Raw genomic sequence first — 12,021 nt, 5'->3', positions numbered from 1 at the left:
ATTGTTCCGGTGAGCTCGTCCGTACCGGTCATTATTTGAGAGTTTAGAGCCGTTGGATGTAAGAGTGGTGACGAGGTTTTTCGTGATCTAGCTGGTTAATTGAGTGACACGTATTCAAGTGAAAAAACTCACTTGGTTCATTTGAGTTTCCAAAAATGCCACTGGAAGATTCTCAGGTGGCTTTGCTTGGAGCGGGGGGTGTGTCGGGACTTATATTATCTTTTGACGGAATTACCCCTTATCTTGAATATATGAAATGAATGAACGCCGTTAGATTTGTGTGGATTCCGTTTTAATAGTTTCTTTTTTTATTATTTTTCTTTTCTTTAGTTTTTGCTTAAAAAAAGACATAAAATTAAAACATGTAATACCACCATTTACTAATCCCTATCTTTTATGAACAAAATAAAGAGAACTTATAATCCAAATTAGTGCTAAACTGCACCTTTACGTAAATGTTGGATTAGCAATTGCCAATTGGGCCTAGATTATACGAAGAAGAACAATTGTATTGTGCCAAATAGTGCATATTAGTGGATCTCCCATGTTTGTACATAAAATATATATATGCTTGTGTGGTTTTATTGGTTTATGACACATATATGTGGATAAGCGTTGGCAGAGTCTTCGTTACGTTTTCTAAATAATTTAAGTATACGTTTGGACACGTTCAAGAGACAACATATTGATAAAAGATTCTACAAACAAAATGGAGTCGGGAGTTTTTTTTTAATCCACTTATTCGGATTTCAAATAAAAAAAATATAGTATTGTTCATTGTTTTGGTCAACCAAATGTATAACTCAAATTATCCGTTTGGAAAAAGTAAAATAATTTTTTAGTTCGAACTCTTTATTTGATTTGTTTCGATTCACAAAATATAGAAATGTTAGTTTAGTTTTATTTTTCTGAAAAACAAAACACTCTAGCCGCATTTGACAAAAAGAAAATAAAAACATATTTAAATGCCAAAATTGTTTTTTGTTAAGAAAGAAATAAAGTTTGGTCAAAAGACGAAGCCGTCCCTTCCGGTACACACGAGCCGCACGTGTGCTTTCCTTTTTTCTCCTTCCCCCTTGTCTCTCTCTCTAGCCGATTCTCTCTGTCTAGCCGTCTAGGGCTCCTCCTCTTCCGTCTTCTTCTTCTTCTTACCTTCTTCACAAACCCTCTCTTCTTTATCTCTCTCTATTGAGTCTGTACGAAGACGACGGTGGTGGTTCTGAACAACCTTGATCGGAAACGGAGCTCCGAAACTGGAGGTCGAAGACGGAAACAAAAAAACTCTTATCTCAATCCCATCCCGCCGGTGTTTCGAATTCGAAGGGGTTATTGTAGTTTTTTTTTTGATGGAAGATAGTGTGGTAGATGATGTTATAAAGAGGTTACTAGGAGCGAAGAACGGGAAGACCACGAAGCAGGTTCAGTTCACGGAGGCTGAGATTAAACATCTTTGTTCTACCGCTAAACAGATCTTTCTCAGTCAACCTAATCTCCTCGAACTCGAGGCTCCTATCAAGATTTGTGGTATTCCATTATATTACCAACCACAATTCCTTTACAATCTTTGTTCCTTGATTACGTTTTGGTCATTAGAATAGAACTTGAGGTTAATTAGCTAATTAGAGAGCTGTTGAAATTATTTAGAGGAATTTGTATTATGATGATGATGATTGGTCAAACTTGTGTTTCTTTGATAGCAGAACTTGGTTAGAGCTTTGTATAAATGCATATGAATCTGATGCTTGTGTGAGCGTAGTAGTACTTCTATAATGGTTTTGTTTTCGTCGTATGTTTTTAACAGGAGATACACATGGTCAGTTCTCGGATCTATTGAGATTGTTTGAGTACGGTGGCTACCCACCGGCTGCAAACTATTTGTTCCTTGGGGATTATGTAGATCGTGGGAAGCAGAGTGTAGAAACCATATGCCTTCTTCTTGCATACAAGATCAAATACAAAGAGAATTTCTTTCTTCTACGTGGCAACCATGAGTGTGCTTCGATTAACCGTATTTACGGATTCTATGACGAGTGCAAGAAGAGATATAGCGTTCGAGTTTGGAAGATTTTTACTGACTGCTTTAATTGTCTCCCTGTTGCTGCTCTTATCGATGAAAAGATCCTCTGTATGCACGGCGGGCTATCCCCTGAGTTGAAGCACTTGGATGAGATCAGGAACATTGCTCGTCCTATTGACATTCCTGACCATGGGCTGCTATGTGATCTCTTGTGGTCTGATCCTGACAAGGATATTGAAGGATGGGGAGAGAATGACAGGGGCGTCTCTTACACTTTTGGGGTTGATAAAGTCGAGGAGTTTCTTCAAACACATGACCTTGACTTAATTTGCAGAGCTCATCAGGTGATGTTTTGCTTGCTTGAGGAAAACCCCTTTTTAGACATGTATCTGTGGCATTTCAACTTCTCATTATAGTGTTACTCAAAGCTTATTATTATGACTTACTAATTATGGACGAATACTTTAACCCATTGAAGTTTGATTGTTTTTTTTCACTTTAGGTTGTGGAAGACGGGTATGAATTCTTTGCAAATAGACAGCTAGTAACGATATTCTCGGCCCCAAACTACTGTGGAGAGTTTGATAACGCAGGAGCAATGATGAGTGTGGATGATTCCTTGACGTGCTCGTTTCAGATCCTTAAAGCATCTGAGAAGAAAGGAAATTTCGGATTTGGCAAAGCAGGAAGGAGAGGAACCCCACCTCGCAAGGTGAGATTGTTTAAAGCTTCAAATGGTACAGCAGTTTTATTAGGGGCCTTTCTCCTTACGCATCTCATTGTTTTGTTTCTCTTTAGGGTGGAAAAGGCTGAAGAGAAATCCCATAAACTCTGTTTTGTGTGTTCCATGTTTCTTGGTTCAAGACACTTGCTTGAGCTGAAGTGTTATCAAACTGTCTTCTTCTTCCTCTGCTCTGGATCACTTTGGCAAGGGAGTATTTCTGTCTTTTCCCTTGACTACTCTGGATCACTTGACATGTCTTTGAGCTATGTGAATCTGAGATATATTCTCTGTGAGATACACACTTTATGTTGTTTTTTGTCAAAACTTCTAAATGAAAATTATAATGTTCCTCGTCTCTTGGAAAAAAAACGGCACGTTGTTTCGTTTATTAGCAAAACCCTAGTTCTCTCTATCTTAGAAACTAGGTATCTTATACCTTCTGCTGTTCTGCATTAGAGTTATTCTATATACACATCTGCACACACAAATGATATCTCAGAAGAACTAGGCGGAAAACTTAAAAAGATGATAGCTCAACGATTCGCAGTAGCAAGTTCCTTTCTTGTAAGGATGAATCCAAGGATGACCTTTGTTTCAAGGATTCATCCAAAGATGACTATACAAGAACTTAGCATATCGTCGAAAACAGCAGATCCTTCCCAAGTAATCCCAAGTCCCTCTCTGTCAAAGATCGATCTGCGAAAAGCAATAAAGAAGCGAAACGACGAAGATTTGGCCCTTATGGGTGAACTAATAGCTTCAAAAGCAAGAAACTCTAACTTCATCTTTTCTCCGGCATCAATCAACTCCGCATACACAATGATGGCTGCCCGCTACGGCTTTATCTCCGACGAGCTTAAAGCTGTCTTCAGCGAGATCGCTACGGTGGTTTTTGCTGACGGCAGTGCAAGCGGTGGCCCCAAATTCTCGTATATTAATGGCTTTTGGGTGGAGCAAACACTCCCAGTTGATCATCCGTTTAAGGATCTGATAGAGAAATCTTTCAAGGCTACTTACGCTGAAGTTGATTTCCGATCTAAGGTAATGTACCCCCTAGCTACTCAGTTTTCTAAATTTAACGGATAACCTGTAAATATATTTATGAAAGTTTACATGATCATATATGGTTTGGTTTCTTAATTAGGGTTTATATATAAAGATTGTTTGTTCTTGAATACAAACTGCTTAACCATAAAGTCTATAACAAATCCTAAAACCCTAAAGAAACCTTAAAACCAAATAATGAAATTATTATGAGACAGTTAAGGAAAAACTCTTTAATGTTTCAAAGACAGTTTTTAATAGTTCAATGTTTAGGAAAAAAAAAGAAAACAAATTCATTGATTTTTATTGACATGTTTTATTGTTATGAAGGCTGAAGAAATACGTCTTGAGGTGAATAAATGGGCTGCAGATCAGACAAATGGTCTCATCACAAACCTTCTTCCTCCTGGATCAGTTGAAAGCGAAACCAATGAGGTTTCTGGAAACGCATTGTACTTCAAAGGAGCTTGGGCTCAACCATTTCAGAAATGGTGTACAAAAAACAAAAAGTTTCACCTTGTCAATGGCTCGTCAGTGTCTGTACCATTTATGAGCAGCAAAGAGGAGCAATACGTTAAGGCTTACAATGGTTTCAAGGTCCTCAGGCTCCCATACCGAAAAGGCGATGATGATACCAATCGTGAATTCTCAATGTATTTCTATCTGCCAGACAAGAAAGATGGATTGGATGAACTCGTGAAGAAAATGACATCTACTCCTGGATTCGTGGATAAACACATTCCGTATCACAAAGATAAAGTTGATAACATCACTATTCCAAAGTTTAAAATCTCTTTCATGTTTAAGGCTTCCAAGGAAGAAGAAAAGCTTCATATTTACCATAGTGCTTGCGTCGAGATCGATGAAAAAGGTGCAAGAGCTGCTGCTGCCACTGCTATGGTGCGATACAGCTTTTCTACTCTTCCTAAGATCGATTTTGTGGCTGATCATCCATTTCTTTTCTTGATTAGAGAAGACAAAACCGGAACTATTTTGTTCGCTGGTCAAATCTTCGATCCTTCGAAAAAATCTTCTTAGACGGGCTCATATCAGGTTTAACCGGGTTCTGATCTTAATTGCTTTGGTAAAGAGAGAAGTCAAGTTTATGCCTTGGTAGTTTTGGGTTTAATTAGTTCATGTTCTAATTCAAGCAATTATATTTAGAAACCGACAATTGGTTTGAGTTGAGGAGGGATTTTATAGTTTAGTTTAGGTTTTTTTAGCTCATGCTCAGTTGTTCGCTGTCACTGATTTGACGTAACTGTGATCAAATTTGGTATCTTTATATTTTTAATTAAGTGTCCTCGTCAAAGTTGTAATTTTTGGTTAATTAATAATCTATATTACATTTTTATACATTTGTATTAAGAAACATAATATTTGTGGCATTCTGATGATGATGGACTCCGATCTCAATTTAGAGTTATGATCTTATAACTTAATTGTCAAGAAAGGAAGCAAACTTAGCAAACAACAAATTTATATGATTTTTTCTCTCATTTGTTTCTAGTGAAATACAAAAGATAGGTAAAAGAAGGAAAGCCAAGTCTAATGAATATTAAGGTAGGAAAGTGTCGGTCTCTTTAGATGAGCCATTAAGATTTAGGAAATTTGCTTAAACCACCATAATAAAATGTGTTAATTACATGTGGCCTTTAGATTACAATTGTGGCCTAAAGCACAAATGTGTTTTTCATAGATGGAAACGATCGACTAAAACCTCCTTTTGTCTATTAACTTTCAGCCAATAATATCATATGTTTCATTTTTTTTTGCGGTCGGGGATTCTGGACATCGTCACGACAAGTTGGGCACGAGTGGTTGCGCTGCAGCCACGTCCGAATACAATCCGTGTGGAAGTTGTGGGAACAACACAATTTCATGATCTTCTTTTGACCACCATCTAATGATAACTCTTCCAGACAGATTGTGCAGTCTTGTTCCATTGGTATTAGACGACCTTGAGAGTCATAATCCTTGGCGCTTAACCAGTTATCCAGCCATGTTTCCTTAGCAATTTCAACTTCAGCTTCAAGCAAGAAGCCTCTTTCCCCTGTTTCTCCAAGGCGGCGGCTCATACTAACCGCGTCTCTGCTGATTTTTGGAACGATGCACTGTCGAGCCACCGGCACGTGGACTTTGCCTTGGTAAGCAACATAGCCAGATATCCTCTGCATATTTCTTCACTAGCAAGGAAAATATATGGGATATCTATTGCTGCTTCTTTTTTCTCCGCTACGAGTTTTTGGGAAGCCAGAAATTCACGACCGTTAGGACTCCGGACAAGAGTCCGCTCAACTTCTCGGATACTTATTGAGAAGGATCCTGAAATTTTGGAACTCACGGTCTGCGTCTTAGATATATAGCTAAGATTAAATTTCGTCGAGATGCTATCCATATCGTATAATACCGAAGCTTGATATGATTCACTGATTAGGCAATGACTACGTACAAAAAAACTCTATTGTCTCTGTGTTCTGATGATTGTTGCTGCATTATTTCGTTTATTTATAGAGGTCCAGATGGGTTTCTAAATTCACTTAGGAGAAGGATTTATAATTAAGCGAGGTTTTTTTTTTTTTTTTTTTTCTTTCTGAAAATATATATCATATATGTATATTAGACTAGGATTTACCCTGTGGTACACCACGGTTCATTCCTTTTATATTTTATTTGTTATAAATCAATAATTCCATGCATTCTGAAGAAATTAACAGTCAAATATTTATAACAAATAGATCAAAATTTAAGTTATATATTTATGTGTTAGTTTTGTTTAGTGTAAGATTATATAATTGTATTTGACTGTTAATTATAGGATTTAACCCACAGTTTACCGCAAAATAATTTGTTCTCCATATTATCATAAATTACTCAATTTAATATATCTAATATCCTAATGTTGATAATGTTAGCAAAATAATGAAATGATAAATTACCTGTGTAACACCAAATTAATGATAATTAAATTTATATTCGTATTGATCTAAATCATTTGAACAATATAATTTCATTGCATGTTATTTTAACTTTTAATTGTAAATATTTATTATATATTAAAATAACTCAAATATAAAATAATATATATCTGGAAATACTTGTTTGGTTACAAAAATCCTAAAACAATTTTTAAAATATATACCTGTTTATAAAAATTCAAATCACATCATATGCTAAAAAAATCTAAAATTTTATTAACTTTACGTATTAAATAGTAATTCAAATAATTAAATATAAGATTAAATAAAAGTGAAAGAATAATTCTATTTAAATGTAACATATTGCTTTAAATTAGGTAGATAGATTTTAGGAAATTAATATTATCAAATAAGGAAATGATTGTATTTGGTTATAAAGATTGTAGAGAATTTAGTTGAGACTTGTTTAGATACAAAGATAAGAAAGGATGACACAAAAATGTACTTCAAAAATGTTAAGATAGATGATGTCTCATTGAACTTTTCCTTCTTCTATCACATATACTACTACATCGAATTCTTTGATTAATAAACTTGACTTTTTTGTTATGATAAATGTATATTAGTATATACTAATGTCTATATTAAAATAAACATGTAAATAATATTTTACTTAATTATACTCGCATCATAGTTGACTAATTGGCATTCTTTTGAAAGTACAAATGAAGATGCAAAAGTGCAAAAGTGCAAAAGTGCATTACTTAATTATACTCGCTTGAGAGTTGAGAACAGCTTTGTTTTGAGAGACTCTTTGTGACGCAGAGTCTTCTGCTTCTTTGGAAGCTGAACATCCGAAGCATTTTTTGTTTTAGCTAAATTTATAGTGATTCGGTAAACCGTACGTTGAGTTGAATAAATCTGTACTACATCTATTTGTTTTGTTTTGTATCTCTACGTTCGATTTCGTTTCGGCTGCTTATATACTACACGTGTCCTTGTTAATTAACCTAATCACTTCTTCGTCCTTAAGCGGTGCAACGATGGGCTTATCTTGGACATATTTGTTGGCCCATATATAGACATTTTTTTTTTCCCTGATAGGACGGTGCACCAAACCCTAGTTCTTATCTTAGTCTTCTATATAAATATCTTATATATACCCACAGTACACACCCCACAGAGACACAAAAAAACTTTTGAAAGATGGTGAGGCCGAAATTAAGCAGTGTAGAAATCGCAGAGCCCTCTCGCGCAGAGGCGAAGAGAAGGAAGATACTGGATGTGCAGAAAGCGATGAATAAGCAAAACGACGTTGCTCTGTTCCTTGCGGGGAAAGTAATTTCTGCCGTAGCCAAAAACTGTAACTTCGTCTTCTCTCCGACATCTATTAACGCCGTACTCACCATGGTCGCTGCTACCTGCGAAGAGGAAACGTTAAGGTCCTCTATTATTTCCTTTCTTAGGTCTTCTTCCACCGTCGAGCTCAACTCCGTCTTCAGCGAAATCGCTTCTCTCGTCCTTGTGGATGGAAGCAAAGCAGGTGGGCCAAAGATTTCTTCAGTTAATGGAGTGTGGATAGAGCAATCAATCTCGTGTAGCCCCGAGTCGAAAGATCTCTTTGATAACTTTTTCAAGGCTGCTTTCGCCAAAGTTGATTTCATATCCAAGGTTGGTTTCTGATTTCTCTCTTTTCAATTTCGAATTTGCTTTGATTAGATTAGCTAGGTCAAGAGCTGGCATGTGTGAAACTACATTTATATCTTATTCAATGTTTTCGATCTTTAGTTCGGTTTTGTTTGGTTGTGGTTTTGTTATAATGTTTGTTGTTGTTGTTGTTGTTTTGAAGTCTGAAGAAGTACGTGAGGAGGTGAATTCGTGGGCTTTACATCACACCAATGGTCTCATCAAAGATCTTCTTCCTCCTGAATCCGTTACAAAGGAAACCACTCAGATTTACGGCAACGCATTGTACTTCAAAGGAGTTTGGCGAAACAAATTCGACAAGTCAAGGACGCAACACAAACCTTTTCACCTTTTCAGTGGAACCTCAGTGTCTGTGCCATTCATGACAAGCTCTAAGCAGCAATGCGTTGAGGAATATGATGGTTTCAAGGTTCTCAAGCTTCCTTATCTACCAGGTGATGATGGTACCAACCGCTATTTCTCAATGTATATCTATCTCCCGGACAAGAAAGGTGAATTTGATAATCTTTTGGAGAGAATGACATCTACTCCTGGATTCTTGGATAGTCACATTCCGAGTGAAATCGTTAAACTTGGTAAATTCAGAATCCCAAAGTTTAAGACTGAATTTGGGTTTGATGCTTCAACGGTTTTCGTCAATGACTTTAACCTTGAAGTGTCATTGCACCATAAAGCTTTGATTGAGGTGGATGAAGAAGGTACTGAAGCCGCAGCTGCTACTGCTCTACGTATGTCTATTGGTGGTTGCGCGAGAGTACAGAAGATAGATTTTGTGGCAGATCATCCATTTCTTTTCTTGATTAGAGAAGACACAACCGGAACTGTTTTGTTCGGTGGTCAAATCTTCGATCCTTCCAAATCTTCTTCTGCTTAATTATGACCGGCTTTCATTAACCGGACTAGAGTTTGGTCTATAAATTTGGTTAATTTCTCTGTCGTTTTTAGGTTTTCTTTCTGAACTTATGGTTCGCTAAATTATATACATTCATCAGTTTTAACCAAAATTTGATTTGTTGGGTTTAGGAAAATGTTCATTAATTGGATTGAAACCTAACTATATTATTAGTGATGTTGTGGTTAAATCATCGCTAAGCCACTAAAAACTATAAGAACTACTCTTGCCAACATAAGAGCGCATAATGCATGAAAAATTAGCAAACATCCAATGAATTATTGATATGCTATTATTTTCTTCATGGGAACCTCTTCGTTCTTCATTCTTTTGATAATTACACAACAACTCTAGAATTATCATTGTTGCTTGAAACTCTGCTACTGTTACATCTTGTTAGAAGGATGTTATAAGTAACAACTGACAAAAGAAAATCTGTAAATAGTAAAATATTTTTAAAAGTGGAGAGATGCTGTATTAGAAACTAATATTAAATTTTAATTAAAATCTATGTGTTGGATATATTAATCAATTTTATAATATTACTAAACAAATTGACATATAATATAATATTTGTTATGAATGATAATACTTTAGAAACTTCACTTAAATTTTATTTATACAAAAAATAATTATTTAATCATATACTTATTTAAATAACAAATTCAATAAAAAAAAACCCAAGATAGTTACGATTTATCATAAAAGTAAATATACCATAGAATGTTTAATTTTACAAATCTAATAAATCAATATGTTTGTTTTTACATTTTTGTTCTCGTAAATATACGATTTATCTTATATTATCTTATACATATATATATATATATATATATATCTATATATTTTATGCTCAGAACAAAAAATTAATTGGAAGAACCAAAAAAAACTCAGCACACCAGAAAATAGCATAACCCTCTCTCAAAGACGAAGGAAAAGCAAAAGATGGATTTACAAGAAGCGATGAAGAAGCAAAACGACGTTGCTCTGTTGCTTGCGCAGAAAGTAATTTCTGCCAAACCCAAAAATTCTAACCTCGTCTTCTCTCCGGCATCTATCAACGCCGTTCTCGCCATGGCCGCTGCTACCTCCGACAATGAAACACTAAGATCCTGCATCCTCTCCTTTCTTAGGTCTTCGTCCACCGACGAACTCAACGCCATCTTCCGTAAAATCGCTTCGGACATCCTTGTCGACGGAAGCAAAAGAGGTGGGCCAAAAATCGCGTCGGCTAATGGAGTGTGGATAGAGCAATCTTGTCCGTGTAGTCACGCGTCGAAGGATCTCTTTGAGAATTTCTTCAAAGCTGAGTTTGCTCTAGTTGATTTCCGATCCAAGGTTAGTTTCTGATTCCTCTAAGTTTTTCTGCAAAAATATAGTATATTTTAGGTTTTGAATTTGCTTTGATTAGATTAGGTCAAGAGCTTGTGTGAAACTGTACTTAGAGAAACTACATATCTTACTCAATGTTTTCGATACATTGGTTCGGTTTGGTTGTGGTTTTGTAACTATATGGTTGTTGTTGTTGTTTTGAAGTTTGAAGAAGTGCGTAAGGAGGTGAATTCTTGGGCTTTACGTCATACCAATGGTCTCATCAAAGATCTTCTTCCTCCTGCATCCGTTACAAGCGAAACCCTCTGGATCTATGGAAACGCCTTGTACTTCAAAGGAGCTTGGAAAGACAAATTCGACAAATCAATGACGAAACACAAACCTTTTCACCTTGTTGATGGCAAACAAGTACATGTGCCTTTCATGCAAAGCTATGAAAGTCAATATATAAAGGCTTACAACGGTTTCAAGGTCCTTAGACTGCCATACCGACAAGGACATAATGATACAAGCCGCCAATTCTCAATGTGTATCTATCTCCCGGACGAGAAAGATGGACTCGATAACCTTGTGGAGAAAATGGCATCTACTGATGGTTTCTTGGACAGTCACATTCCGAGTTGGAGAGTTAGTGTTGGTGAATTCAGAATACCAAAGTTTAAGATTGAATTCGGGTTTGAAGCTTCCAGCGTTTTCAATGACTTTGACCTTAATGTGTTATTATACCAAAAAGCTTTCATTGAGATCGATGAAGAAGGTACGGAAGCTGCAGCTGCTACTGCACTAATTGGCATTGAGGGCTGCAGCGCTTATAGGCCTCCTCCTCCGATTAATTTTGTGGCCGATCATCCATTTTTTTTCTTGATTAGAGAAGACAAAACTGGAACAGTTTTGTTCGCTGGTCAAATCTTCGATCCAGCCTTTGGTAGCTCTGAAACTGGAGGTGCTTTTGATGCATTAGACACTCCTGCATACATAGAAAAAAAACATGAGGAGCTTAGGTGGGAGGACTACCAGCGTGAACATAATACCACTCCTGCAAACTTCAAACTCGAAAGGCAGGACTCAGGCAGGACTCTGAAGCGAAAGAGTCACTCAGAAGGCATTGAAAGAGACATCGACTCTGAAGCCTGCTGTGACACCCTAACTAAGAAATTAGCCCATTCGAAAGCCACTGTTGACAAGTTGGACGAGTCCAAGAGTTAATATATATGAGTTGGTTAATTTCGGGGTCTATTATGTCGTATGTTCAAATTTATATGAGATTATAAAATAAAATAATTTGTTTCGACTAAATTTACTTTCATTGAATATTTATTTACTTTTCCATGTGAGAAGGAACATTTACTTCGTTTTTTTTGCGTATATACAAATATCCCCAAATTTT

At 36.2% G+C, this 12,021-nt stretch overlaps 5 protein-coding genes across 5 annotated transcripts; 4 read left to right on the top strand and 1 right to left on the bottom strand.

Moving 5' to 3' along the window:
* The first annotated feature begins 684 nt into the window (after positions 1–684).
* On the top strand, positions 685–4,077 carry LOC147939421 (serine/threonine-protein phosphatase PP1 isozyme 3). Its single transcript, XM_087464251.1, has 4 exons — positions 685–1,524; positions 1,802–2,361; positions 2,520–2,729; positions 2,816–4,077. The coding sequence occupies exons 1-4, from the start codon at positions 1,347–1,349 to the stop codon at positions 2,828–2,830; spliced, it is 963 nt and encodes a 320-aa protein (XP_087320377.1). The 5' UTR covers positions 685–1,346; the 3' UTR covers positions 2,831–4,077.
* LOC104714760 (serpin-Z1-like) lies at positions 3,267–4,948 on the top strand. Its single transcript, XM_010432216.3, has 2 exons — positions 3,267–3,782; positions 4,116–4,948. The coding sequence occupies exons 1-2, from the start codon at positions 3,267–3,269 to the stop codon at positions 4,821–4,823; spliced, it is 1,224 nt and encodes a 407-aa protein (XP_010430518.1). The 3' UTR covers positions 4,824–4,948.
* Positions 4,949–5,518: 570 nt separating this feature from the next.
* On the bottom strand, positions 5,519–5,962 carry LOC147939420 (uncharacterized). Its single transcript, XM_087465948.1, has one exon. The coding sequence runs from the start codon at positions 5,960–5,962 to the stop codon at positions 5,519–5,521; it is 444 nt and encodes a 147-aa protein (XP_087322074.1).
* Positions 5,963–7,873: 1,911 nt separating this feature from the next.
* Positions 7,874–9,414, top strand: LOC104714759 (serpin-Z2-like). The gene is made up of 2 exons (XM_010432215.3): positions 7,874–8,374; positions 8,553–9,414. The coding sequence occupies exons 1-2, from the start codon at positions 7,910–7,912 to the stop codon at positions 9,282–9,284; spliced, it is 1,197 nt and encodes a 398-aa protein (XP_010430517.1). The 5' UTR covers positions 7,874–7,909; the 3' UTR covers positions 9,285–9,414.
* A 756-nt stretch (positions 9,415–10,170) lies between these two features.
* LOC104716086 (serpin-Z2-like) lies at positions 10,171–11,930 on the top strand. The gene is made up of 2 exons (XM_010433429.3): positions 10,171–10,640; positions 10,839–11,930. Exons 1-2 carry the CDS (start codon positions 10,248–10,250, stop codon positions 11,838–11,840), a joined length of 1,395 nt encoding a protein of 464 aa, XP_010431731.1. The 5' UTR covers positions 10,171–10,247; the 3' UTR covers positions 11,841–11,930.
* The last annotated feature ends 91 nt before the right edge of the window (positions 11,931–12,021 follow it).

This window comes from Camelina sativa, chromosome 9, assembly GCF_030686135.1.
Source record: "Camelina sativa cultivar CO46 ecotype springtype chromosome 9, ASM3068613v1".
NCBI classification, from domain to species: domain Eukaryota; kingdom Viridiplantae; phylum Streptophyta; class Magnoliopsida; order Brassicales; family Brassicaceae; genus Camelina; species Camelina sativa.
The sequence above is the reverse complement of the archived record's forward strand: the minus strand, read 5'-3'. Positions and strand labels throughout refer to the sequence as shown.